Source organism: Fusarium flagelliforme, assembly GCF_020744385.1.
Source record: "Fusarium flagelliforme strain FIESC 12 MPI-CAGE-AA-0113 chromosome Unknown B0J16scaffold_5, whole genome shotgun sequence".
Lineage (NCBI taxonomy): Eukaryota > Fungi > Ascomycota > Sordariomycetes > Hypocreales > Nectriaceae > Fusarium > Fusarium flagelliforme.
This window is the reverse complement of record NW_025763507.1, coordinates 3383021-3403832: the sequence shown is the minus strand read 5'-3', so window position 1 is coordinate 3403832 and position 20812 is coordinate 3383021. Positions and strand designations below refer to the sequence as shown.

Below are 20812 nucleotides of genomic sequence, written 5' to 3'. Positions count from 1 at the left end.
TAGGATTATTATCCTATTCCCTAGCGATTGTGGTCTAAAGATCATCCATCATGGGATCCTTCACCCTCGTTACATTCAAAGTGTAGCCGCTCATTCCTACCCCTCTAAACACATGTTCAAAAGTCCCATGCAGGAAGCCCTCCATAAAAGTCTCGTCATGGAAGCGAGTGTTGAAAACAGCCGATAGCTCAATTTCGCCTTTCCAAATCGAGAGATATGCAGCTATTCCATCTTTGATGGGCTGGCTCGCGGTCCAGACCGTTGGTATCTCGAAGAAATCATCATCGGTATGGAATCTCGGTTCGATAGGTCCAACCCGCGAAAGCGAGACGGGAGCGACTGGAGAGGGAAATTGTATCTCTTGAGAGGGATCGAAGTCGGGTGGAGGATGAAGAGCCTTGAAATTCCACGGGGCGACCATCGCTTCAGGATTTGCGCCCGAGTGTTTTTCTATCAACTCTTGGAATTCCTTATCGGCTGCTGTTTCGTGCTCCTGGACCTGATCAGCTAGCCTCTCTATTTCGTTCAGATAGCTCTGCTGGCTATCCCCTTGTTTCGGAATCGTAAGTGATAGGGTCAGAGTTTGCGTGCCAAAGGCAGAGTATAAGCCGGCTGCATTCTCGGAGGAGGTGCCATCGGGGAAGATGTCAGATCGAAGATCGATCATAGGGCGGTGGAAGTAATAGGCAAGACGGCGATCTTTACCCCGGAACTGGTGTTCAGCAAGGGCTTTCGCTAAGGCTGCTATGAATAAGTGAGGAAGTCGGAATCCGAATCCGGATCCGGAAATGGTATCGAGGATCCGGGTAGAAAACGTTCTGGGAGCTGTAATTGCGATCCGTCTGAAGCGATCGGTGTTGGTTATGAATGATTTTAGGGCAAGGGCCCCAGAGTATCCGATACTGTGCATCCTAGTGTTGGCTTCGTTATGCTTGTTGAAGTAATTTTGCAAGTCAGGGGATAGCGATTCTGGAATGTTTGCTGCAACGCGGAGGGCTGGTGACAATCGTTTTGAGAGGTCGTCGTCTTCAGGAAGAGGGTAGTCCCACACTGGGCGCATCTTGTAGAATTCGGCAGCCTTGGCAAAGAGCTCCTCGAGCAGCATGAAAATCCCAACACCGTCAATCATGTCATGCGGACATCGAAGAAATATAGTGTGATAACCCAGGTTGGAGGCGGACTTGACGAGATGGATAGTTGGTATGTGATGAGGAAGCGGCGCTCGGGTATAGAACCACGTATGCGCAGTCTCGTCGTCGGTAAAGGTTTGGAAGGTCTCCTGGCACCAAAGTTCGACGTCCGTCGATGTCAAGAAGGGTTTGTATTTTCTTACCCAAGTGGTCGTGCCTTGAGATTGCCGTGGGTACAAGTAAGAACCGAGGGTCGGGTGCTTATGTCGTAGAAAAGTCCAAGCATCACGGAAAGACTGATGAACCCAGTAGCCATTGAACTCAGCGATGTACTTTGATTGTATACGGAATGTTACGCATGCGGTGATTGGATAACAGCCTTCTTGGGGTCTGGCCCAACGTCGATAAAAGTCCTCGCACTCGTCAATATCTCGGATCCAATACCCCGAGGGGTCGCGTCGCTAGCGATAGTCAAGGGGGGTGGTGGTCATCTTGAAGATATGTAAGAGTGGTGGTGATGATACTGATGATGAAGGGGAAGAGGAAGAAGGACGCGTAATCATGGTGGAAAAAGGTGAACGCGGCACAAAGATATGAAGGGAAGGAACCATGCTACCGGCAAGCTGCCTGTTGCTTAGAGGAATTCTCTACAGAAAGAATAAGAGACGAATAAGAGACAAAATGATTAGGTCATCTTATGACAATTTAGATTAGTTGATTTTAGCAGCCAAAGCCTTCGAGAATATTTCATACAGCTCATCGAGTTCATGGTGGTATTTGATTCGTCTCTGCACGAAGAAGAGGCTGTAACCAGTTATATTCCGCCCGCCCAACCAACGAGGTCACCGATACACTGACGAGGGTCGCTTGCAACAGCTAAGCTTACAGCGCCTCTTGTTCTCTTCTACTCGGGGTCTGCTAGTGACACATCTGGTGATAAGATGCCCGGCAATGCGTACTCAACCTTGTTCTCTTCTCTTCGTAAGTTGGCTGGAGCGCTAACGAGGGGCACATACAAGGACAGCCAGAAGTTTCAATATGGATCCTTCCATCCTTCCATCCTTCCATCCTTCAGTTACAGTGCGCCGCTATCATAATAATTGGCTGCTGAAGCATAAGAGATGAATCAAGGACGAAAGGCTCAGCCATCTTATTCCAATTTAGACCAGCGCTTAGGTTAGTGGTGGTGCCGGTTGTTTAGGTTGGAAAGTTGGTTACTATATGGCATTGGATTGCTACTAATATTTGTCTAACCCCTTGAAACCCTCTTTATCCTCAACGTCGCCTTCATAGGAGGAATTCGGTTCTGCACAATCCAAGTATTCCTCGGCCTCTCATCCAAATGTCCAATATCATAATGAAGCAACATATAAGCAAGCATTATCTTGATCTCATTGGACGCAAAGAACCGTCCCGGACAAGCATTCCTTCCCAAGCCCCAAGCCAAGAAGTCCTTTGTCGCTGTTGGTAGTGCATTGCGTGCGCTCTTCACGTATCCATCCTTCTCGTCCTGTCGAGCGTTATAAAAGCGCATTGGCTTGTATGTCTTTGGTTCGGGGTAGATTTCGGGATCTTGAAAGACTGAGTATCCGGGGACGGCTATCCTGTATCCTTTGGGTATGTGGGCTCCTGAGGGGAATGTTACGCCTTCATCGGCGACGACGTAGCGGCCCACGCCGACGGTGACGAGTGAATTCTTGCGCTGGCTTTCTCGGATAGCGGAGTCGAGCTTTTCCATTTGTGCAACTGCGCGTTTACTCCATTGTCCGCCATGCTGTGCCAGAACAGTCTCAATCTCTTCTCGTAGCTCGGGAATAAGCTCAGGCGATGCGGCAGCGATGTCGAGGAGGGCATGGGTAACGGCGAAAGTGGTGGTATGGATAGAGGCAAAGTTCAGTATCAAGATACGTTCTGACAAAGCGCTAACCGTCCAGTTCTTCGGATCGCCGATATTCTTGGCCTGTTCAATGGACCATTGAAGAAAGTCATTTCGGTCTGACTTAAGAGGTTTCTCTTGTGCATCATATTCTGCCAGACGAGCGTTGATCTCTGGTTTGAGGATCTTTTCGAATTTGTTGTTGTGAATTCTGTTTGGAATGGTTATGATCGGCGCGACAAGAGGCTTGATCAGCCGGTGGAAAAGCTTGATGAGCATCGCCGAAACTGGTATATCTTGCGCAAAAGCAATGCCCAGCTTGAGCATCTCCTCGTTTCGACAGAGCGGGTATCCAACGAATACACGGTTCGTAACACCACTCGTGATCTCCTGCGCCTTTTCGAAAACTGGGATCTCGGTCCATTCTGCGCTGGTGCCCCAGTACTTGCTAATACAATGCTCAAGCTCCTCCGCAAGGTCCGGAATAAGATTTCCAACTTCTTTGGTGAGTTTCGTAAGCACCAAATCGATATGAATAGGGTCATGCGTCAAAGCAGGCGTAATGGTAGTGAAGTCCGTCTGCAGATCCTGCTGCGCAGCTTCATGCATACTCAGCTCATCGGTCGGTTGCTCGCTCGCAAACTTGGTATCAGATTTCGGTAGTAAGATGACATTGCCGGCGTCAAGCAGAGGAAGAATGGTAGCTTGGTTCTTGTACTGCACGTATGAAGAGTTGAGCGCGGCCTTGACATCGCGAGAATTCCGAAGTCGCGCTTGCAAAAGAGGAAACCAGTCACCTTCGCGGGCGCCGACAATGGGTAGATCTGGGAGGTTTGACGGTTTGAGGAAGAGCTGGTATATGACGTATGAGATCAATATGATTAATGGCGCAGCAATCGCTGGGCGCGATGCCAAGTCTATGGCTGACTGTATCATGGCTAAGACAGTCTATTTGTTCAATGTGAGGACAGAAGGGTTGCACCACCACCAGCAGAGGGTGCCACCAACTTATCTTTATAGCAATCAGATCTACAAATGGCGGGGTCATTCGGCCGCTGTGTTCCAATACCCAGTCGGTGATTCATAAACGATCCTACGGACTCCTTGTTGATCTCGTACACCAGCGACTGTGAGTGGTTCGTGGGACTGCTCTAAAATAGTAAGGTTACAAGCGGTCAAGCGCTGACTCGCTAAAGTCCCTGACCTTACCCATCAAAGCGCTGACAGGATCTACGACCACGAACGGCTTTCCTTTTTTTGCTATATGTTTCGATCTTCTATGTCCGACGGAATAATTATTCCGTGTCTACTGTTCTCAATCAGAAGATAAAATGTCAGGAATACAGCAGGTGTTCCTCACGAATCACGGTGGGTCAATTGAGCCGTGTTCTTAGCGCTGGTCAGAGACAGATCGTCATTGACTACACCACAAGAATCCAAGCTTGTGATTAGAATTCAGCTGATGAAATACGTGATGCAGGAACCAATATATTGACAAGATCGTCGCTGTCCAGGCCGTCGGAACACACCATTCCCGGTATCGCTAGCGAATCATGTTTCAGATAGCGACCTCGAATAACGCTTTGACTCCGAGATGGTCGGTGATCCACGGCTTCTCAAATCCAATCGAAACAATTTCCTTTCTCGCTTCCTCCTCATCAGGCTCGATATCCGCACCGAACCTTTCGAATTGCACAAGTTTGAGGGCATCACCACAGAAAAAGACCTTGTCCATACGCGAACAGCCGTACAGTTGCCGTAATTCTGGTAAAGCCTGTTGACCCCATGTGTATCCTCCCGTGTCTTCGCCTTTGCCGTCGCCTTCTTCGCCGCCGAGCTCTAGGTACGCGTCCTTGAGGTTGTTGTCCGTATGAAGAGTTCGGTCGAATGGTTGGATCGCGTTGAAGTCGCCCGTGACAATTGCGCCGGCGAGGTCTTTGTCGTGCATGTGTGACGCGATGAGGCGCATTTGTGCTGGGCGCATGGGGGGTTCAAGGGCCAGGGACTCAAGGTGAGTATTGCAAAGTCGGAACTTCGGGCCATCGACTGATGCAGAGACGTCAACGAATAGCCCATCGCGCTCCATTTGAGTGGCCGAATAGTGCACCCGGAAGCACGACGAGATATCCAATCGACGGTCGACCAGCGTAGTCGTGCCATATGCCCCAGAAGACCAAGCCGAGGTGTCGATGTCGGTTTGGTAGAAACCTTCTCGGATCCATTCCTTCTCGCCAATAATTTCCAAGTCGGATGGCACGCATTCTTGCAAATTGACTACAACCGCCGTTTCGTCGCCCGATCGGTCTTGTTGAGTAAGCTCTTCTAGATGCTTCAGCGCCGCGTTCATCCGGGCTTCTCCACGGGGCAGCATAAAGTCAATGTTCCAACTGTGAACCGCTATCCTCTTCAATTGTTTCTGTTGGGTCGGGCCCTGAGTTGACTTGAATGGCTGCCATGTATTTGTGTCACTACTCCATCCGTGGAAGGACTGTTGCCACACCTCATCGGCTTTCCACCGAACTGAGGACGCTGGCTTCTTCATATCTATTGTATGCTTGATCGCTTTCTGCACAATCTTGTCCATGGTGAGTCGTATTTTTGATAACATGAGAAGTGATGTAAAGTTCGAATACGGTAAAAATAGATTCTCTATGGGCTATCTACATGAGGTTTGGTATGACCGTATGACTGTATTGTTTGGGTGGATTCACTGCGGGGTAGTCATCTGACATAAGATCATAGGCAGCAGACGGCGCTAAGATTATGTTTGGATATGAACAACCTGTTATCTTAACTACCTGGACAAAACCCTGATCTGGCTTCCTTCTGTAAGATCTAGAATTACAGGTCCAGCTCAAAGTCCCAAACTTGTAGCTTCCTATCCGGGAATCCACCAGCCTGTCTGACAAACACACTCAAGACCCCAAACTCATGCAACCTCGTCTTGTCAAAGAGAGGCTCAGTCGAGGTATTCGGGATCTGAGCAAGTTCCTTCCAATCCTTGAAGTCTTTGGAAGCTGTCGCGACGTAAATACCAGTAGACTGCTTCACAGGATCCGGAAGAAGGCCAAACAAGTATTCGCCGGACGCGTCTCCAGCGAATTTGCCTCGAGGATCGTATAGGTCAGGACCGTTGAGACCGGCAGGGTTGATAGCATTCTTTGTCCATTTGCCTGGGGTTGTTAGAGCGGATTCCGATTCAAAGCAAGACTGACCTACCGCTGGTGTCTCGGAGATAATGCTGGTACAGGTGCTTTCCAGACAACACATCTCTCATCAAAACATGGAAACGTCCCTTTGTATCGATATACTGTCCCTCTTGATTAACCATACGACTATTCTGCGGTATGTCCCACACCAAAGTGCTATCATCCGAAGTCGAAATAGGCTTGGTCAGCTTTGTATCATTGGTGTTGAACCAAGTCTTGCCATCATCGTTGGAGTACGCAAAGTAAACGCCGTGATTGGTATCAGCATTTGGAGTTTCTCGAACGGTCCAAGAAGTATAAAGCTTTCCGTCGAGGTAGTCTAGTCCGTTGATGTAGGCGTTGTTGTCGTCGCCTTGGATGTACATGCCTTGGGCTGTCCATTTGCCTGTGGAGGAGCTGTAACGGTGGATATAGCTGTCTCCAGATCCCGATCTGTGATCTTCTGTTAATACTGCGCGTTTGAGAATGGAGAGGGTAGTGACTCGCTGTCCGATGCGAAACTCGAGTAGCATGTCGCCATTGGGAAGAGGCTCAAATCGAGGATATGTCAAAGGTGAGTACGGTCCCTCGGATCCATCCAAGGAATGAACAACCGGCCCAAACAGCTCCGCAGACCACTTGGACGGGACGTTTTTCGCGATGCCCTCTTTTGAAACTCGGTAATTGATCGGTACATCCTTAAAAGGTCAGCCAAGCTCTTCTCACAAACACACAACTCACATGGTGATCAAAACTAAGATGAATCTTCCCATCTCCCGAAATACCCATTGAGATCATATTGTGACCATCCATAGTCTTCTGCGTATAATCCTCAAGAGTGAGATACTCCCAGTCCGCGACAGTAGGCGCAATCTTCCTCCTACCTAGCCGCACGAAGTGGTTAAGATACCCTGCTGGGGCAGTTTCGTAGAAGGTAACATATTGGTAGTCGCCGTATGAGATGAGCGCGTCTTCTTGATAGCTTACGCCGTTGAGACGTTCGGAACCTTGGATGTCGGTGCCGATTGTCCAATGTTTGGTGGATTTGAGGGTGAGGGCGGATGTAGTTGCCATTAGGCTTGTTATGATGCTGTAGAGACGCATCGTTATTAGCGGTACGAAGAGGTGTTGGTGGGAGGGATGTGGAAGTACATGATGGGTAAAGAGCTTTATATGATAAAGTTTGACGCGATGGGTTACTGTTGGGTCGCTTCTAACCCCGCGTATTCAAATTCTTGGTTTGTGGAGAAATGCGACGGTATTCAGGTCAAGCTTGGCTATGAACAAGGATATTTTTTACCTTCCCGAATCATGACATCTCTTTATTGTACGCGAAGACCCCCGAGTCTGGAGGAAGAGAAAGCCTCTGATTGGTTCTGCAAGTCTCGGTAATTGTGTGGTGTTGATCGGAGCATTGGTCGGGTGGTAATGGACCGAGCTCCGGTGCCAGACTAACCTGTAGCGAAGGGCATCGCGAAGGAATTCGATTGGGATCGACACAACAAAGTTCACTGCGCGACTGAATGTTATTCTTGCTATAACTTTCTTAATTCTATTTAACTCTTGTTAATAGCATTTGTTCATCTGAACTAATGAATCTTCAAAGATGTTCGGTGCAAGGTCATCCGAAGTGGAGACGTTCTTGTTCATTGATCAATCTGGTTCCCGTTGCACAAGCACGCAGATCATAGCTTGCTAAGAACCTCCCCAGTAAAAAGTCTACAGCATTGTACCAGATAGCCACGATACCCGTTTCTTGGTTGAGGATCAATCGGCACGGAGTTGACTGACTATTCCAAGTAAGTTCGCTCCTAGAGCGAATTACGGGTATCGTCTCTCATCCAATCAGCTAAGGCACAGTGGCAGAGTGGTCTAATGCGATAGACTAGAAATCTATTCTCTTCGGAGGCGTCTGTTCGAATCAGGCCTGTGTCGATTGGTATTTTCTTTTGCTTTCACAAGCAATCGATCTTTTTTTGCCTGACAGTTTTTGCAGCGGCTTCACAGAGACAGTGATTCAGTGACCAGCTGCTTCTAACATTCAGTGTCTCGATTGACAGATCCCCGGCTGCAGAACGTATGAGAAAGTTGCACTTCAATTTGAGAGTATTTAACGACGCTCTGCTTTGTGCATTCTGAATGTTACGATATGTACTTAAATCAAGCCTTTGAAACCACGATGGAGCCAACAGATCCCGCATCAAGCTTGTGCTCACCAGCTTTAAGCTCCTTACTCTCTCCAGTGAATCTGAAACCCGTGAAAACAGTAGCCTTAGCACCCTCCGCCACACGAATAGAACCAATCTTCTTGGGCTCCAGTCCAGCCTCAGTCAAGAACACTGTGTCGAAAGTACCGGCCTCGAGGGACACACCAGTACCCGTTGCATCGGCACCAGAGAAGACAGCTGCACCGCCCTTGGGCAGAGGTACAGGAATTCCGCCGTCAAAAGTCATCTTGAGCACATAGGCTAGTGACTCGGCTGGTTGAGATGGGAGGGTGATCTCCAAAGCATCCTTGCCTTGGTCCCAGTCGGACACCTTGACGTAGTCCCCTGCCTTGTCGCCCAGAAGTTCGATGGACTTGAGAGACTTGAGATCAACCAGAGTATCTGAGCCAAGATTCTTGATAGAAACAAGCTTATCTTCTGGCCAACCAAGAACTGTGACGTAGAGAGTATCATCGTCCTGGTTACGTGTGAAGCGGATATCGCTGCTATTTCCCTGCAAAGGAGCGGTGAAAGCACCACCTTCAACCTGATTCGGTCCCTCGCCATAAAGGTCCCAAGCACGAGTATCGTAAATAGCCTCACCGTATCGGCCCAAGAAATCACCAATGTCTTCCAAGACTTTGATCTGCTCCTCAGGTAGCACGCCGTTAGCCTTAGGCGAGATGTTCAGCAGCATGTTGCCATTCTTGCTAACACGGTCGATCAAAGAGTGCACCATGGCCTTGGAGCTGTAGTATTTGATACCGACGGTGTAACTCCAGCTTGAAGCACTGATGGCGTCGTCGGTCTGCCAGTATGGACGGACGAGATTGGCAGGGCCACCACGCTCCCAATCGTCCACGGCTGAAGTGTTGCGGAAGCCATGGTCGTGGTGCTTGTAGGTGGTGACGACTTCCTTGCCCCATTCTTCGCCGCGGTTGAAGTAGTAGGCGAGGAACTCGAGACGCTTCTTCTCATCCACGGCACAAGGGCCCTCAGCACTGCCGCATTCACCAGGGCTATCGAGCGAGAAGTCGTTCCAGATGATGTCGGGCTTGACATGGTCGAGCATCTCACGGTGTTTGTCGAACCAGAGTTGGTCCTCCTCCTCGCGAGGTAGTTGACCAAGGAGCTTCTGCAAGCTTGTGTCGTTGGTCTTTGGCGCCCATTGGAAGAAGCCATTGTAGTTGTACGCCTGATGCATCGCGACAACAAGCTTCATATCATTCTGCCGTACAAGATCCGCCCAAAGCTTGACCAAATCCAGCTTAGGACCATACTTGACAGAGTTCCACTCATTGACCTTGCTATCCCACATAGAGTATCCATCATGATGCTCAGCAACAGGACCAGCAAATCTCGCACCAGAAGCCTTGACAACCTTCATGATAGCCTCAGGATCAAACTCGCCACCCTTAGACTTGAGAACAGGCTTGAACTGCACAAAGTTGCCCTTCTTATCCTTGGCACCCTTGATGAAGTTCTCGTAACCCCATTCTTCAGGCGGTCCGTAAGTTTCTGTGTGGTGCTTCTTCTGGTCTGAGTCTGGCTCGTACATGTTGCGTGGATACCATTCACTGGCGTATTGTGCGGTGGTGAAGGCTCCCCAGTGCCAGTAGACGCCGAATTTGGCATCGCGGTACCATTCTGGAGCTGCGTGGTGTTTGTCGGTTGATTCCCATGTTGCTTCGTAGGGGCCCTTGGCTTGGGCTGTTGTGTCAAGAGGGAAGAGAGTGCAGGCCAGGGCCACAAGGGCAGTGGCCTTGTTAGACAGGGTCATCATGACTATTCCGCAACGGTAAGTCGAGATACTCGGTAGTGACTAGGAAGTGAAGCTAATAGGTGGACCGTCGGACATTTAAATACGAGTATAGCACGTTCTTGCTAGTACCGGAGAGGTGCCATCACAAACCGTTGGTCCCTTCCCGTGACGTAGTCGTTGCGATTCAGTTACATTGATCATAACATGGTTCGATACCACGGTATCGCCAAACGGTAGTTGCTCATGAGGATCAGCAGAACAGGATTCGCGCGCATGTCTGTTCCTGTATGCCAAGTTCACACTACCGGTGACGTTACATAGACAGTCTGTATTAACCGGGATCGTCAAGTTGATAGCCATAATAATGGTGTTTCGGCCCGTATCGGTCCGGTGTTCACCGGATCAGAACAACAGGATGTGCGGGGAAAGTTCACGCGAACAGACCTCCATGTTCTTATGACCGACCTGCTATTTACGAGGTTGCAGGCCAAGTTGCTTTGCCTTATTGGTGGACTTTTGCTTCCTTGATCAACAAGAGCTATACCCCGCGTTACCCCGCAAACATTTGACGATGATCGCTGAAAGCTTGGATAAACTACCTGATCAGTAGGTTAGCTGTCTTTTATGAAGACTATACCAGATTTCACAATTCATAATTCATGTCACATGCAGTTTGTTTCAATAGTCCTTAGCTTAAATGAGTGTAAATTGAGGCCATCAACGGCAGACCATGTACTCTAAATCCACTTTTGGTATTCAGTCCCATCCAGAGTTCCAGCTCTTTCGTGATAGATTCTTGCTCTGAATACCGAACGCATTCGAAAACACACTCCGACCCGCACCTAATTGATCAGTAGAAAAATATACGTTTAGTTACCAACCTTCAGCATTTCCTGTCTGACTTCATCATTGTGCATGTCTCAAACCATCCATCACTTAGATACATGAATCAAAGGAGCGTGGTTCTGGCTAAAACCTAAAGTCTTCTGAACAACTCGTCCCTGGATGTCAAACCAGTACCAGTCATCACCCGGCGAAGGCTTCTTAGCCCAAGCAAGCACTCGATAGCCAGCAGACTCGGGCAGGGTAAAGTCCAGCTGAACATCGATAATATTGTCGATATTGACCTTCAGAAATTCGTCCTGATGAGAGTATTTGGTCGTTGTTCCCATACCAGACAGGTTACAAGAAGATGTTCCTTGATACAGACCAGGACATATTGCCAATCTGGGACATGAATTCCACCGTTGGCGTCGGACCAATGCCAGGAGAAGGCAGGACGGGAGCCAATTGACGGAATACTTTTCTCGCGGAGGACGAAGCGTTGGAAAGCGGGTTTTCCCTGTCGCGAGCCGTGTATAGCGGAGTGGATAAAAGCAGTAGAGATGGGGAGGGGTGGATATCTGCTAAAGGGGCGCAGATGAGGAGCCAAACGGAAAGGGTTTCCATAGGCTGAGAGATAGCTCTCAGTAGGCTCACCGATTTCAGCGGTTGTAGAGCGGTTGTCATCCTCGTCTTCTCCTTCGTCAGAATCATCGCTGGATGATGACCAAGGCTCACCCTCAGAAGAGCTATCGTTTTCGACATCTGGTTGGGACTCAACGGCTGTTTCATATTCGACCGCTGATAAATTGTCTTCAACATAGCCTGATGGAGTCCAATGAACGTGTTGGAAGCTGTGATCAGATAGATTGTCTGTTTCTTCGACCTCCTCAGAAGCATCGACGTCGATGACTTCCGAACCTTGTCGGTTCTGCAACATAGCAACCTGGCCACTAGTAGGAGGATCGATGACGTTGATCTTGATAGCAGTGCCGGCGTAGGTATTCATCGTGATTGGGGCCGTGGTGAAGGCGTTCACTGTGATGGGTGCTCTGCTCTGGACATTCATAGTGATCCAAGTGCTGGTCTCGCCATCAGCCTGGTGGATAGATATCTGCTGACCGACCCGATGATCTGGGGTGGTGTCCTGCTGAACGTTGCTCTGATCGTTAAACATGTTGATGGTTTTGGTGAAGATTGATACTTAGTCTTGATTGTAGATGGTATGATAGAGTTGTGATGAAAAGCTTGTGTGATTGTTGTATGAAAGCTGTGTGAGAGTTGTTGGTGAGTGAAGTGATGAGATCTGGACTGAGAAGACGATGAGTTTATATACAAAGCGGTAGAGGTGAGTGAAACGTTAAGCCGATTGTCTGTTCTTTCCATAGACCTTCCTTCGTCTTATCAGTTCCTTTATTCGTGGTTGTTGCTACCTTGTCCGGGTTGATTGTTCCTGTTTTCGGCTGCTCGCTCTGCGCACAAAGCTCCGGTATCAACCAACCTCCAGGAGGAACATAGCCGTTCAAAACGGAGTATCATCATAACACCCACAATGATCTCTATCAAATCAACTGTTCTGCACTTACAAAAACGAACTCCAGATGTGTATGGGCCTTATCGAGGGTATTCCGAGGGAATAACACAGCTAACAAGGGCCATCCTGTGTTCATGCGTTACATGGTTGGCTGCAAGGTCAGTGCATATTGCCTTTGAATTTGCGCAAGGTATTTCGATGGCCAATGGCAATCGCCCTAGCAGTACAACTATTATATCCCAACGTACAGAGTGAGCCATTGCAAAAAAGGCGTTCCTGAGCCATCCAGAATCTGTCCACATAGTCGCATCACGATGTAAGATCGAGCGCCAGTGTTACAAGTACCAAGAACAGCACACCCTGGGGCCTCTGGGATAATTAGAACAAAGAATATCTTAGATGACTATGCTTGCAACTAACGCTTTCAAGTCCTTCTTTTCGAAGCCCTTCACCTCCCTTTAGATTTCCGAGCAAGTCCGTGGCACAAGGACTAAACGTGACACCCTTTCGCAACACCACCTCGCATGAGGACACGGTGGGTAACAGGGAATGGGCCTCTAAGGCTTAGGCTACCATTAAAAAGTAGCCCGAGTGTTACTCTGAGCGGGTGTAAAGTGATGAAGTTATTTCGTCTCGTATGCTTTTGGGGGCCAAAACTTCTGATACATACAATGAGGCCTTCGAGGTCGCCCTTTCAGTTTAGGTGATACCAACCACTGAGACAATATTTCGTCCCAACCTTCCGCATCATTGGTCCCGTCCAACACACCCAATCTAGCTAGCCAATCACCACTACATAGCTTCATGCATGGGCTGATAAACAAGTATCCTCTGCAACACACCAGGCAGAAGTGCAAGTAAAAACTCCCTTACTGGTTGAACTTGCAGTTATTGAGGGGTAACGGTGGGACTTCAAAAGCAGTCAGCACGCCTTATTGCGAACCAGCTCTCGGCATAAAAACAAGGCATGTTCCTAATTTAAGCTTAATCTTATTTCTTCGTTGCCTTTCATCACCCATGATCGTGCAAGAGATGGAGTCCTTGGATATTGTGGGCACTGCCCAGCTTGGTGCAAGGCTGGCAACAGCTCTTGACTTGATGAACGAAGCAATGAAATCCACTCTCAATCTCGATCTTCCAAAGCTCGTCGCGGTCGTCAACACTACGTCTTCCACGCTTCAAAGCCTCTCCCAACAGGACACTACGCTGTTCACGTGGGCATGCATCAACGACATTAATGCGCTTTCTGCCACTTGCAGGGTCATCTACGAAGGCATTCTCGTCCTGATGACACAGAGGGCTAAGGCGCTGGAGGAGGAGAACCATGAGATTGGTCAGATGACACAGGAGAAAATTGAACACCTCTTCTCTTGTCTCAAGAACAAAATCCCTTTAACCTATAACGCCCGGGAATGGCTCGGCCCTCGTCTCGATCTTTGTAAACAGGAGTTGAAACATGTCAAATTCGAGCTTGTTCTACATTTGCTTCTGGGAAACATTGCCGAATTCCAATCAAGGTGTGTACCACTCTCCTCTTGACTGACGAAACTGACAAGTAAGCAGAGCTTCGGGACGCTCGCCAGGCGACTATGACAAGGAAAACGCCATGCGTGTCTCTGCGTATAATGTTGCTACACGTCGGCTCTCATATCACAAGAATTTCACGAAGAAGCGGGAAGAGTGGATCAAGGCTACTGAGCCGTCGCCCCCGGTCGAGAGTCCTCCTGAGGAGGTGAAAAGCAGCGCGAGGTAACGTCTTTCATCTGATTATACTGAGTGAGAAGTTTTCAGCTAACTGTTGGTTACAGTTCTGTCACTGCAGTCGCTCCAACTCCCGTAACCGAAGCGACTCCCAGCATTGCCGAAAGCTCCGTTTCCGAAGAGGATGATGGCTACTCGACATGTTCAAGTGTGTCTGTTCATCCCGATCCTTCATACGGCCAGCGTATCCGTCGATTCCTGTCAGCAGTATTCCGACGCCGCGTACGTTGCGACGAATGGGATGGTGAAGACATCGAAGCTTACATCGTCAACATGAGCGATACCGACAAACTTCTCACCAAACTTGAACTCGAAGAGACCGCCATTTTGTCTAGCCTGCGCAAACTTACGACTCGGAGTCTCTTCAACAGACCTCCTGTCCTGGTTGAGCAGCTCGCTTCTCTTGACCTGCCTGTTCGTACCGAATTTGACAACGTCGTCCTCTCGATGAAGCGGCAAAGTCTGCACGAGATGACATTGATTGCTATGGGGGCGACAAAGACAACTGCGCCCGACAGAAAGCGCTCCTGGATACCTTACAACTCGGGGCCGTCGTTGACCCTTTACTTCAAGGTTGGGGACAAGTTGAAGCCGATTCACCTGGTTGATCCTCAAGAGACAAAGTTCACTTTGCCGTACAACAGTTGTCTAACATACGGGGTACGATCTACTGTTTTATCTTTTTGATTTTTCTAATCTGTTTCCAGATGCTGAGCGGTTGTCTTCCGAACATAACTCGATCCATTATTTATCACCCGGCGATCATGAATGGTAACTACAAACTATTCGCAGACAAGACAGTCGTCACAATCGACAATTGGAATTCTCTTCGTCGTCCCGGCATGACTCTGAGGTTACAGGTCTGCCCGCCCCCGCTCCCAATCCCAGTGCCCCCATACGTCAGAAACTACCCCCGAAATCCCAATCCCATTCGTGGTCCGAGGCCTGAGGCAGTCCGGAAAGGAGAGATCTACCAGGAGGTGAACAAGTTATTCAAGCTGTCTCGTTCCTGGACACCGGATGCAGAATCACTCAAGGGTTCGGGAATCGGCCATCTTCTACGCTTATGGACTAATGCTATTGATCCTGATAATGGGGATGACAGTGATGGTTCAAGCGTGAGTAGCGGGAGTAGCTCGATTGCTTATTGAGATGGTGGGTTTAAGGAAAATTGACACGAGACCAGACTGTATAGGAGCGTGCGATTTTAGCCTGAAAATATACAATGACAGAGGCGTTCTTGACTACGCAGTCCATACGCTGGGATATACCTCGAATGCTATTCAGCCCTACAAGAGATCTTTCGTTACATGGCTGAAAGATAGATGCCCTATAACTTATTCCTGACATGGTGCAATGCTTGGCAGTTCACGGACCTGTTCAATGTGGGTTCTGACTCCATACTGTTGCAGCTATCAAGGTCCCAACAGGTTAGACCTCTCTGAACCGAATTATTCCCCAAACTCAGTGGTGGGTTATACGAGCAGACGAGTTACCTACCAGGATATTGACCGCATTCTCAACAAGAGTTGCGCCGAGTACATACCACACAACCAACCTCCTCATCAATGTCGGGGCGAGAGTGTTCTGTAAAAATTTAAAATATCGCAAAATGATCTATTGATTCGCCATCGTAAGACTAGACCCCCCGGCCAGCGGAGATAGAGTTTTCTCTTACACTAACAAAACTACCCAGACCAAACTAGATTCAACCAAAGTCCCGCAACTCGCCCCATAATCTTCCCCATCGCCCCCTAGTTCTAGGGGACACCGCACGCTAGCAGTGAAAACTTCGAATTGCGCAATCGGACACTCCAATTTCTCCAATTCCCCCCATATCGAGAACCTGCAGGGGAACAAATTCTTTTATAAAGACCACTACCGGCGGGTCACCATTACGTTACTATTTGCACATTCTTTGCTATTGTACCTTTCTTTATTTTGGATTATCGTATTGGTCAAGATGGCGCCTGAACACTTTGACGACGACGCTATCGAGAGCGCTCCTCCACTGGACGCCGCTCATCTCAGCGACGATGAGAAGCCCGTGCTGAGCAACGGCGGCGAAGGACCTACGCAACGACGCTTGAAGGGCTATCACATCACCTGGATTGGTCTTTGCAGTGGTATCGGAACGGGATTGTTTATTGGTGCTGGTTCGGCGTATGCTACTTCTGGACCTGCGGGTTTGTTGCTGGCTTATTTCGTTGTTGGTGCTGTTCTTTGGAGTGTTATGCAGAGTATCTCTGAGCTTGCAACACTGGTGAGTTTCATGAGCCTTATCTTGGGATAAAGTACTGACCTTGATAGCTTCCTACCGCTGGTACCTTTCCTCACTGGGCGAGTCGCTTCATTGACCCTTCTGTCGGATTCTCTCTCGCTATTTCATACGGTTACTGCTACACCATTTCCATCGCAGCAGAATGTTCAGCCTCCGCAGTCTTGGTCAGCTACTGGACCGATATCACTCCCGCCGTCGTCATCACCATCAGTCTTGTTCTCATCCTCTGGATCAACTTGATGGACGTTCGTTTCTTCGGTGAAGCTGAAGTCGCAACCGGTGCCATCAAAGTTCTCTGCTTCGTCGGACTCGTCATTGTCGCTATCGTCATCACCGCTGGCGGAGGTCCCAAGGGCGACGCTATTGGCTTCAAATACTGGAACGACCCCGGTGCTTGGGTCGACTATAACGGCATTACTGGTTCATCTGGACACTTCCTCGGTTTCCTCTCAGCTTTCGTCAATGCTTCATTCTCTTTCATTGGTGTTGAGACTGTTGTTATCACCGCTGCTGAGGCCATCAACCCTCACAAGGAGATCCCCAAGGCTGCAAACCGCGTCACCTACCGTATCGGTTTCTTCTACATTCTCGGTGCTTTCCTGATTGGCATGATCGTCGACCCCCGAAACGAAGGCCTTGTGTCTGGCTCTGGCAACGCTAAGAGTTCTCCTTGGGTCATCGCTATCCAGGCTGCTGGTATCAAGGTTCTGCCCTCCATTGTCAATGCTTGTATTCTTATTTCTGCCTGGTCCGCTGGTAACTCTTACTGCTGGGTTGGATCTCGAATCATTCTCGCCATGACTACAGACCGACAACTTCCCCAGTTCTTCGCCCGTACGACCAAGAAGGGTGTTCCCTACGTCGCCGTCATCACTGCTTGGCTCTTTGGACCCTTGGCCTATCTCAGTCTCGGCTCTGGTGGTGCTTCCCAGGCATTCGCCTGGCTTCTCAACCTTAGCACAGTGGCAGGTCTCATCGCCTGGGGAACCCTCTGCTTCTGCTACATCCGTTTCCACCGCGCCCTCAAGGTCCAAGGCATCAGCCGCGATACCCTTCCCTGGAAGGCCCCTTGGCAGCCATACACTGCCTGGTTCGGCGGAATCGGCTCCATCATTATCACACTCGTCGCCGGTTTCCCCGTCTTCCTCAAGGGTAACTGGAACTCCGCCGACTTTATCGCTTCTTACATCGGTATTCCCATCTTCATTATTCCTATCATTGGCTGGAAGATCGCCTATGGCACCAAGTTCCACCGAGCTAAGAACATCGATGTTTGGTCTGGTCGTTTGTCGGTCGAAGAGCCTACTGGGCAGCTGTCTGAGAAGGACGCCGCTTAAACTTGCGTATATGCTAGAGTCGTGGTCCCAATTCAACCCCGACCCATCAGTCATGTTTATTTTCAACGAGCCTCGCTTAAAAGTTTTTTGTCGCGCAAGCATTGCATTTTTAGAGGAATCTATAGATTAGCGACTTAGAGTATCATAATATTACCATTATTAATATCTTTTACCAAAACGTATCCCGCTGTCGATTTTCTGTAGATAATCAACTTGCCTTGCAAACGTGGGGTTGGTCTGATCAGCAGATGCGAGCTGTTCTCGATTTGGTTAAACATAAACAAGACGTGATTCTAGAAGCACAAAGGGCCGTAGGGCGCATCTGCACGACAAAGTCTGGAACACGTTATCAACGGCCTCAATCGCCGAAAATGCCAAGAACAGCGACATGTATGTTCGAGATTCAAACAAAAGACCCAATATTGCTTACTGAATAGTCGCATAGATGACGAAATCGAACCAAGTGTTCAGCTTATCAGATATCCTCCTTCTCATCTCGTCACCATCCGCATCAAGGAAAACATAACACCAATCGCAAGACCTAGTCATCAAGGTACACAATATGCCGCGAATCAGGGCCCTCAAAACACGATAACCGAAGCGGAGGTGTTATCTCAATTGATCCTCGCCCCAGACCTTAACCTAACCCATTAAGCATATCGCATGTGCCGACAACACTTTCCTTTCGCGGACTCAACAGCCGTGCAACTCTGTGTTTTTATTCGTCGGACATGGGCGCTTAGAGGGGGAACCTTTGGTCTGCCGAAGATAATGCAACCTGGCACAGGGGTTTCAGCTGCCCGTTTGGGAAAGGTATCTTGCGGAGATATGGGAGTTTCCGTGCTTGGTGGTATCACATTAATTACCTACCTTTTTCGACACGGCCAAGATGGCATCATTGACAGAAGTTCTCGATAGCGTGTCTTATGATCAAAGATAGTCTGGACGATCGTCATATCGGCGGGTGGGATTAACTATAAAAATAAGGTAGACGCCACTATTCACGACTTCAACCCCGCACTTCAACCAACCTTCTCTCAACCACTTGTGCGCTGTTGTCAAGATGAAGTCTCTCATTCTCGCTCTTGTTCCTCTGGCTCTGGCCTCGGCTGTTCCTAGCTCCAAGAAGGTTGACTACAATGGCTTCAAGAGCCTGCGCGTCACCCTCCCCAAGGGCTCTGAGGATGATCTCGCTGCTATCAACAAGCTTGCTGCCACCATCCTGAACCCTGGTGCTGGTGAAGAGCTCGACATTGTCGTTTCTCCCGAGAACGTTGACAAGGTTACCAAGCTTGCTTCCGAAGCGACTGTTTTGGTTGAGGATGTTGGTGCTGTCCTTGCCAAGGAGGAGACCTCCACTGTCTACGCTGGTAAGTCAACTCATTGGATTGTGTGGATGAGACTAACAGTTTGCAGTGCCCAGCGAGAGTTGGTTCACCGCTTACCACCCCTACGCTGATCACATTCAGTTCCTCACCGACCTGCAGACCAGCTACCCCAGCCGATCTGAGGTCTTTACCCTTGGAAACTCTTTCCAGGGTCGTGCTCTGACTGGTATCCACATCTGGGGAAGTGGAGGCAAGGGATCTAAGCCTGCTGTCGTCTTCCACGGCACTGTCCACGCTCGTGAGTGGATCGCCACCATGGTAAGAGAGACAATTCGTTGTTAAGTTACAGATGGCTAACGATTATAGACCGCCGAGTACATGGCTTACCAGCTCTTGACCAAGTACGCCTCTGACTCCGCCGTCAAGGCCATCGTCGACAAGTACGACTTCTACATTACCCCCATTGTCAACCCTGATGGTAAGCCCCAGATTCAAACCCAACTTTCATGCAAACCCCGTCTAACTCATTGTCTCAGGCTTCGTCTACACCCAGACCACCAACCGTCTCTGGCGCAAGAACCGTCAGACTCTCTCTGGAAGCTCTTGTGTCGGCCGCGACGTCAACCGCAACTGGCCCTACAAGTGGGAACTCACCGGTGGTGCCTCCACCAACCCCTGTGACGAGACTTTCAAGGGCCGTGCTGCTGGTGACAGCCCTGAGCTCAAGGCCATCGTCGGCCAGATCGACTCTCTTGCTGCTGGTCGTGGAATTTCTTTCTACGTTGACTTCCACTCTTACGGACAGTACATCCTCTGGCGTAAGTCCACCACACCCACACAGTATATCTTGACGCTAACATCTTCACAGCTTACGGCTACGACTGCAAGGTCGTCGCTCCCGAGGAGAATGCTCTCTCATCTGTCGCCTCCAAGATCAACACCGGTATCCGTGGCCAGTCTGGTGTTTCTTACACTACCGGTAACTCTTGCCGTGCTCTGTACGCCACTACCGGTGACAGCATCGACTACGTCCAGGGTGTTGCCAAGGCCAAGTATGCTTACACCATTGAGCTTCGCGACAAGGGCACCTACGGCTTCAGCTTGCCCGCTAGCCAGATCCAGCCTACTGTCCGCGAGACTTGGGCTGGTGTTGTTGCTGGTCTTCAGGCTATCTAAGAAGTGGAAGAACTGTATATAGGGAATGGAGCATGATTGGGCCAAAGGCGTGAAGTCCATTGCTTCATAAATAAATATCTTCTGCCTGTCTGAATTCTGATTTGTATGCAACGTGACGCGACGCGAAGATGATGGGCGCTGAGTTACATACCCTATAACCAGCATGTTTAACAACAAAAAGTCACCAAGTTTCCCTGCTGGCATGAGTACGTAGATGCACACATGGAATTGAGGATCTCAGTTGTTAGATAGATTTTTTTTCAATAAATGAAGTATTTGTTGAAGTTCTTTATCTATAGTGCCAGCTCGAACATACGATTTTTGGGATTGTTTTTGGGCCAAGACCTCGTTGATTGAATCACAAGATGAGGGAAGCTTACTGTATGCGGACTGGATTGAGTCGGATAAAC

General features: G+C 49.2%; 8 protein-coding genes and 1 non-coding gene across 9 annotated transcripts; 4 read left to right on the top strand and 5 right to left on the bottom strand.

The window, feature by feature from the left end:
* Positions 1-34: 34 nt before the first annotated feature.
* Positions 35-1129, bottom strand: B0J16DRAFT_401767 (uncharacterized protein; the record flags this gene model as incomplete). Its single annotated transcript, XM_046132600.1, has 1 exon — positions 35-1129. The coding sequence occupies one exon, from the start codon at positions 1127-1129 to the stop codon at positions 35-37; it is 1095 nt and encodes a 364-aa protein (XP_045981863.1).
* A 1204-nt stretch (positions 1130-2333) lies between these two features.
* Positions 2334-3972, bottom strand: B0J16DRAFT_345793 (cytochrome P450). Its single transcript, XM_046128326.1, has one exon. The coding sequence runs from the start codon at positions 3940-3942 to the stop codon at positions 2380-2382; it is 1563 nt and encodes a 520-aa protein (XP_045981862.1). The 5' UTR covers positions 3943-3972; the 3' UTR covers positions 2334-2379.
* Positions 3973-4278: 306 nt separating this feature from the next.
* On the bottom strand, positions 4279-7298 carry B0J16DRAFT_307699 (Endonuclease/exonuclease/phosphatase; the record flags this gene model as incomplete). The annotated part of the gene is given in 5 exon segments (XM_046124842.1): positions 4279-5653; positions 5671-5716; positions 5852-6179; positions 6226-6892; positions 6936-7298. 5 exon segments carry the CDS (start codon positions 7296-7298, stop codon positions 4565-4567), a joined length of 2493 nt encoding a protein of 830 aa, XP_045981861.1. The 3' UTR covers positions 4279-4564.
* A 749-nt stretch (positions 7299-8047) lies between these two features.
* On the top strand, positions 8048-8129 carry B0J16DRAFT_t214. The gene has a single exon. It is a non-coding gene; the product is annotated as a tRNA-Ser (tRNA).
* A 225-nt stretch (positions 8130-8354) lies between these two features.
* Positions 8355-10184, bottom strand: B0J16DRAFT_307695 (alpha-L-fucosidase-domain-containing protein; the record flags this gene model as incomplete). The annotated part of the gene is made up of 1 exon (XM_046124841.1): positions 8355-10184. One exon carries the CDS (start codon positions 10182-10184, stop codon positions 8355-8357), a length of 1830 nt encoding a protein of 609 aa, XP_045981860.1.
* A 911-nt stretch (positions 10185-11095) lies between these two features.
* B0J16DRAFT_386484 (uncharacterized protein) lies at positions 11096-12162 on the bottom strand (the record flags this gene model as incomplete). The annotated part of the gene is made up of 2 exons (XM_046131576.1): positions 11096-11305; positions 11374-12162. The coding sequence occupies 2 exons, from the start codon at positions 12160-12162 to the stop codon at positions 11096-11098; spliced, it is 999 nt and encodes a 332-aa protein (XP_045981859.1).
* A 1376-nt stretch (positions 12163-13538) lies between these two features.
* B0J16DRAFT_345789 (uncharacterized protein) lies at positions 13539-15612 on the top strand. Its single transcript, XM_046128324.1, has 4 exons — positions 13539-14036; positions 14083-14268; positions 14328-14940; positions 14988-15612. Exons 1-4 carry the CDS (start codon positions 13552-13554, stop codon positions 15429-15431), a joined length of 1728 nt encoding a protein of 575 aa, XP_045981858.1. The 5' UTR covers positions 13539-13551; the 3' UTR covers positions 15432-15612.
* A 484-nt stretch (positions 15613-16096) lies between these two features.
* On the top strand, positions 16097-18052 carry B0J16DRAFT_307693 (amino acid permease/ SLC12A domain-containing protein). The gene is made up of 2 exons (XM_046124840.1): positions 16097-16543; positions 16591-18052. Exons 1-2 carry the CDS (start codon positions 16244-16246, stop codon positions 17896-17898), a joined length of 1608 nt encoding a protein of 535 aa, XP_045981857.1. The 5' UTR covers positions 16097-16243; the 3' UTR covers positions 17899-18052.
* A 518-nt stretch (positions 18053-18570) lies between these two features.
* On the top strand, positions 18571-20693 carry B0J16DRAFT_164185 (uncharacterized protein). The gene is made up of 5 exons (XM_046122274.1): positions 18571-19268; positions 19315-19544; positions 19593-19704; positions 19763-20044; positions 20095-20693. Exons 1-5 carry the CDS (start codon positions 18962-18964, stop codon positions 20400-20402), a joined length of 1239 nt encoding a protein of 412 aa, XP_045981856.1. The 5' UTR covers positions 18571-18961; the 3' UTR covers positions 20403-20693.
* The last annotated feature ends 119 nt before the right edge of the window (positions 20694-20812 follow it).

Bases quoted from the DNA above. Each gene is read 5' to 3' on its own strand.
- B0J16DRAFT_345793 (XM_046128326.1), bottom strand. From the start codon at position 3,942: ATGATACAGTCAGCCATAGACTTGGCATCGCGCCCAGCGATTGCTGCG.
- B0J16DRAFT_345789 (XM_046128324.1), top strand. From the start codon at position 13,552: ATGGAGTCCTTGGATATTGTGGGCACTGCCCAGCTTGGTGCAAGGCTG. The intron at 14,037-14,082 runs GTGTGTACCACT...ACAAGTAAGCAG, and splicing joins ATTGCCGAATTCCAATCAAG to AGCTTCGGGACGCTCGCCAG. The intron at 14,941-14,987 runs GTACGATCTACT...ATCTGTTTCCAG, and splicing joins ACAGTTGTCTAACATACGGG to ATGCTGAGCGGTTGTCTTCC.
- B0J16DRAFT_307693 (XM_046124840.1), top strand. From the start codon at position 16,244: ATGGCGCCTGAACACTTTGACGACGACGCTATCGAGAGCGCTCCTCCA. The intron at 16,544-16,590 runs GTGAGTTTCATG...TGACCTTGATAG, and splicing joins TCTCTGAGCTTGCAACACTG to CTTCCTACCGCTGGTACCTT.
- B0J16DRAFT_164185 (XM_046122274.1), top strand. From the start codon at position 18,962: ATGAAGTCTCTCATTCTCGCTCTTGTTCCTCTGGCTCTGGCCTCGGCT. The intron at 19,545-19,592 runs GTAAGAGAGACA...TAACGATTATAG, and splicing joins GTGAGTGGATCGCCACCATG to ACCGCCGAGTACATGGCTTA. The intron at 20,045-20,094 runs GTAAGTCCACCA...ACATCTTCACAG, and splicing joins CGGACAGTACATCCTCTGGC to CTTACGGCTACGACTGCAAG.